The 6000-nt window shown below is 37.3% G+C and overlaps 1 protein-coding gene across 2 annotated transcripts in view; it reads left to right on the forward strand.

Annotated features, from left to right (window-relative positions):
- LOC136866328 (multidrug resistance protein homolog 49) overlaps positions 1-5743 on the forward strand; it is a 322764-nt gene extending 317021 nt beyond the window's left edge. For both annotated transcript variants that reach the window (XM_067143179.2, XM_067143178.2), the window contains exon 24: positions 4134-5743. In XM_067143179.2, coding sequence (XP_066999280.2) covers positions 4134-4331 — 198 coding nt within the window. In that variant the 3' untranslated portion in view covers positions 4332-5743. The remainder of the gene's footprint in view (positions 1-4133) is intronic.
- The last annotated feature ends 257 nt before the right edge of the window (positions 5744-6000 follow it).

Here is a 6000-nt window from a genome sequence, read left to right on the forward strand (position 1 = left end):
AGATAAAATTAATGCAGACATGATAAAGGCAGCAGCCATCCAGGGCATACAATGGCTGCACAGAGTACTGAATGCTGCATGGACAGACAACAAAATACCTGTAGATTCGAGCAAAGGATTTATAATTCCCCTCTTTAAGAGAGGCAGCAGATGGAAACCCACCAACTATAGAGAAATAACCCTGCTGTCTCATGGGCTAAAAATTCTAGAGAAGATCATAGAAAGGAGATTGAGAACCATCATTCAACCACAGTTACAGGAGGAGCAATATGAATTCAGAAGTATCATATCAACAATTGACCTAATTTTTAGCACCTGCATGCTGATGGGAAAGTATTGGGAGAAAGGCAAGAATTTGGCCATTGTATTCCTGGATATAGAAAAGGCCTATGATAGTGTTATAAGTGTAACCGCTCCATGGGTTACACAATAATAATAATAATGATAATAATAATAATAATAATGATGATGATGATGATAAAATAATAAAAAGTTTATGATAAATTTCAAAGTCACGGGGCAATATATTGCGTGTAGCAGTAAGTGTCGCTGTGGTTATGGCGCAATATATTGCGTGTCGGAATTTGAAGTGATATATCTTCATAACTGTATATCTTTGGACAACGATTGAAAAACGGAGAGCTCCCGACATCTATTGGCTATTTTCTGAAGTCATTAGGTTATTATTATCACCACGGGGAGTGCTGGAAATGAAATGTTTTTAAGCGGATGTCTTCAGCTTTAGTGAGTCATTTACAAACAGTTGAAAACAGCTGCACCAAGTTGAGCTGACTTGCTTACAAGCGACGATACAGTTCGTGAAATTCTTACGAATGATGAAAGTGATTGTTCACTATTTGAAGACATTGATGAAAACGATGTAGGAGGTATATCTGGAAATAATTCAAGTGGTGAAGACTTAAATGAAAGTGAGGATGAGGTCTTACAGCTGCCATGCCTGAAGCAAACGAAGGTAAATAAAGGTAAATAAAGTACCTTATTCCCCCAAACGAACCAAGAAGAAGACCACCTTCAAGAGTGTGCCATGTGTGTGCTCACACATCAAGAAGGGAGAAAAGGAACACAAGGACTATCTACCATTGTAAGGAGTGCAACAAAACTCTTTGCCCTGTACCTTGTTTTGAGGATTATCATACCAAAAAACATTCCTAAAAATGTTGTTTCACAATTTTTGTGCTCAAACTAGTTGTTTGATGTCTTGTTAACATACTGTGTTACATTTATTCATTTCATTAAAATATAATGCCTCTTGAGGGTTGTTTTACAAACATGTGCAGAAACCTAAATTTTGGGGTGTGCAGTGGGCTAAGAAACCTGACTGTCAAAGGGTTATAAACACAGTAAAAACATTAGAACAAATTCAAGGTTCATAGACTTGAAATAGCATAAAACATAAACAACAGATTGGGATACATGACAACTACAAAATGGATGTGGAAAACGGCAAGATCCCTACGAGGTAATAGAACATATTCATTATGGATAAAGAATTGAAAGATGATAATTGTCCTTGACATTTTATTGAAGTAAACAAAATTAAAGACAAATTTTAGGTTACATTTTAGTATATGATTATGTCTAATGCTTTAAATGAGGGCTAATCCCCATCTATACAAATTGAGAAAAGGAAAGAAATAAAATCTTAACACAGTCACCGAGGTACCTAAAATGCTTCTACCGAGCTCGATAGCTGCAGTCGCTTAAGTGCGGCCAGTATCCAGTATTCGGGAGATAGTAGGTTCGAACCCCACTGTCGGCAGCCCTGAAGATGGTTTTCCGTGGTTTCCCATTTTCACACCAGGCAAATGCTGGGGCTGTACCTTAATTAAGGCCACGGCCGCTTCCTTCCCACTCCTAGCCCTTTCCTGTCCCATTGTCGCCATAAGACCTATCTGTGTCGGTGCGACGTAAAGCAACTACCAAAAAAAAAAAAAAAAATGCTTCTGGTAAAGAACATCGATTTTAGGTGCGTGTGTTAAGAGAAACTGAACTACGGGAGGCAACCCGAGAGAAAGTTAAATTATATGTTAGTTACAAGGTTAAAAAAAGGAAAAGGAAGTTGCCTCCAAAAACAAAATGATGTGAGCTTAGCTCAAAAGCTAAGTCATTACAACAATTGTAGTGTTGAATGTGAATCCCGAGGATAAGCTCCTGCGCAATAAAAGAAATAATTACATTTAAATGAAGTTAATGTCCGAAAAACAAGAAGAAATAGTGCTTACCCTAAGACAGGTATCCCGTGACGAGATCGATGCAGGAGCAAGACTGTTCCCAAGGATGGTCAAGAATCAAAGACCCGGAGGCAACCTCGCTCCCGGGGAGGAGCGGATAAGATCAAGAAACAGGAAGTGGTGCCAGCAACAAAGTAACCAATCAGGCTACAGAATTTATCCTTGACTTTCATATTCACCAATTATAATTAAGTTTACTTTGACCAATGAAAGTTGGTCATTTCTTACTGATCCAGAAGTCTTTTTATGCAACAGGAAACAACAGGAAATGTGCTTCTAAAAATGGCATGTGTAAGTACTGCTGTTTCATAAATAAGATGCATAATAATTTTAAAACTCACAGCTACATTATCCAAAAAATATTTCCAAAACAGATTTTTCCCTTTCAGTTCCAAAACAATAAGAACAATTTTACAAAACAATAAATGAAGAGGCTTCCATCATTTCCTCACTACTGTCCCAAATCTGGTTACAATAAGAGATAAGATCTGGGAGTGCCTGAGGAAAAGAAATGTACCTGAAGGAATTGTAAGGAAAATTCAGATGTTGTACAAACACTGTACTAGCTGTGTACAAATTGGGGAAGGTCGATCATCATGGTCTGAGACCAAGAGTGAAATTCAGCAAGGAACTGCACTGTCCCCACTACTGTTTATCACTGTTGTGGACAATATAATGAAGAACATGAAGGAAAAGTTAGGTGAACTGAATGCAGTGGCCTTTGCTGATGATATCATGATTTGGATTTAAACAGAAGAGGAAGTACAGACCATACTTAACGTATGGAAATCCCAGTTCCAGGAATATAACCTCAACATCAGTGAGACCAAGACATTGGTGATGGCAGTCAACAGAGATGGGCATCCAGCAAGTGTAAAACTGGGAGGAGACCAGCCAGAGTGTGTGAATAGTTTTCCTTACCTTGGAAGTGTAATCTCCAGTGATAATTTGGTCAGAAAGGAAATTACAGAGTGCAAAAGGGATTAGAATTCTACCAACAAGTAAGAACATTTATGGATGACATGATTCCAAAACCAGCCACACTGATGATGTTTAACAGCTATTTCATATCAATATTGACCTATGGTATTGAAGAGTACACCCTCCCAAAAAAGAGATTCATCAAGACTGCAAGCATCAGAGATGAAATTTTTAAATCCACCATCCAGAAAACCAAGATGGACAAGTTAGGAAATGAGGAGGTGAGGAAAGAAGCCGGAATAAAGATGTCCCTATTAGACCGAATCGACACATACAGACTATGGTGGTACGGGCATGTGATGAGGATGGAGCCTACACGAACAGCCAGAATAAATTTTGAAAGGCAGGTGGAGGGGAAAAGACCTGAAGGAAAACCTACACCTTGATGGATGGACGTGATAAAAGTTGATCTAGTTACTATAGGATGGACAGTGAATGATGTTCTCCATAACAAATTGTATATGGACATGAAAAAAAGTGGAAGAGGCTCATTAACAATACCCAGGAAACTGGAACTGTACAAGGTCCCTTGCTCCACACATTCTGCAGGTATCTTATGGCACTGAGTGGCACTGAACTTTCAGCTACCTTTTGTAGCAATACTGGTCAAAGTAACATTCAGGCTTTATTTTACATGTATAGAGTGGTGTCCAGATACTTTTGATCAGATAGTGTAGGTGACAATCTACACTCAATTGCAATGATAAAAGTCAAAGGAATTATTTTTGAAACTTGAGAAACTGATGTGAATTATTGTAGAATTTTTAGACATAGTTTGAGTTCTATTTTTAACTTTAGAGGAGTTACTCAGAACATTTTCCTTTCTCACTTGTTTCAGCTAGTTTCTTGACATGGTAAAAAATACAAGCAGCTCCTCTTACACAGAATATCTGTTTGCAGGTTGTCCAAGAGGCACTGGACCAGGCAAGAGAGGGCAGAACCTGCATCACTATTGCACATCGGCTGGCCACTGTGCAACAGGCAGATGTCATCTTTGTACTCAGTAATGGAGTGGTGGCAGAGATGGGGTCGCACTCTCAACTGCTAGCTCAGGGAGGACTATATTACCAGATGCATCAGCAATCCAGTAAAACATAGGGTCAAATTCCTTCACTCCCCACTCTCTCTCAAATGTGCCTTTTATACTTAGATGTAGACATAGAGGAGAAACACACTGAATGCCTGTAAGAAATGTGGTATGACTGCATTCACGATGTGTTTCACACTTAAGTGTCGTGATAGTGGAATGAGCTAGAGTGTAACAGGATATGGTTCATTCTCCAAAGAGAGCCCAAAAAGTTCATTTCAATAAGGATTCAATCCAGAACTTTGCTTATGGTAAAAGTTTCATATACTGTATATAATTGAAACATAACTTGTAGTCAACCTAAAGCTCCTATAACAAGTATTCCTTTGAATAAGATTTTAGTTCCTCTAATCCTCAAGACTTCGGGTAATAAAATGTTATTTAATCTGTCCCTTAAATTTGAACCATTAAGGAATACAATGTTAGTTCACACTTCACTTCATAGTTTCATACAGGAGACATGAGGTAAAAGTTTCACGTCATTGTGTTATAGACATAAAACTTAAACAATGTGGATGAATCCTAAGTTTAAATCTCAATCAAGACAAGCTGCTTTTTTTTTTTTTTTTTCTGTGGAAATCCAATAGATGATGAAAAACCATTATGGTACATTATCTAAAAGACAGTATTTGTACATAAGTATTAGAGAGTCTGAAGCTACTTCAGGTGCCCCCCACTGTTTTGATACACAGACAAGGTATCATATGGTGGACATTCAGGCAGATTGAAACATATCCAGCAAATATTTATATTGATGCACGTATTTATCTTAAAAATGTTTAAATCTTTACATATCTTAGAAATATTACTGTGAGGACTGAAAATGATTATTCCTCATAATGATGGCTGTTAGATACCAAAAAAAAACAGTACTTACTGGTGTATGTGAAGATACAGATGAAGTCTGTAAATAACTATGTACTTAGTTATGTGCTTAACTATGTACTTAATGGTCTTATTGCTCACAGAAGCTAAAAAATTTCTCATTAATATAATTAAGAAAATTCCCAATGAAATGTGGCTTAAGATGATAACGAAGTTTATAAGGAATGCCCCCCAGTAGTGACCAGAAAACAATGTATATTGTTGAGTAATGGTCATGAAATTAAATATTTCTCTAATCTGAGGGACAAGGTAGGCACTTTGGATGATCATGGGCTCTCATAGGGTAGTTAGCTTTTGTAGCTCTTTTTAAAGTTACTCAGGTTGTTAGGCAGAGTAAAGCCGCAGGAAGGTTGCACACTACTTGTTTGAGCATATGTAAAATATTTTGAGTGTTATATTTTATATTTTCATTTGTTGGAAGTCATGTCTCCCTAGTTTGGAGAATGATGTAAGAAATCTCATGTTCAACTGTATTATACTTGCTCTGTAAAATGAGCTGTTGGAACTGATATACTACAATAAATTGGCTTATTTTGTACATGATATTTTAAATCTCAACCCTGTTCCTTGTGCTTTATGTGACGTGTGGCCAAACCTCCAGTTAATTTAAAAATAAAAGTTTGTCACTTTCAAGCATACCTCGAGGTTGTGAGGTGGAGGATGTGGCCGCATTTGGGACAGCTGTGGGAGAAGATTGGATGCCTCTCCAATAATTGTTTGAAAAATTCATTTATTGTTAAATTGATGTTGTATAAAATATCTCCTGTGAAAAATTGAACATTGGAGTTATTGCTT

Source organism: Anabrus simplex, chromosome 3 (assembly GCF_040414725.1).
Source record: "Anabrus simplex isolate iqAnaSimp1 chromosome 3, ASM4041472v1, whole genome shotgun sequence".
Taxonomy (NCBI): domain Eukaryota; kingdom Metazoa; phylum Arthropoda; class Insecta; order Orthoptera; family Tettigoniidae; genus Anabrus; species Anabrus simplex.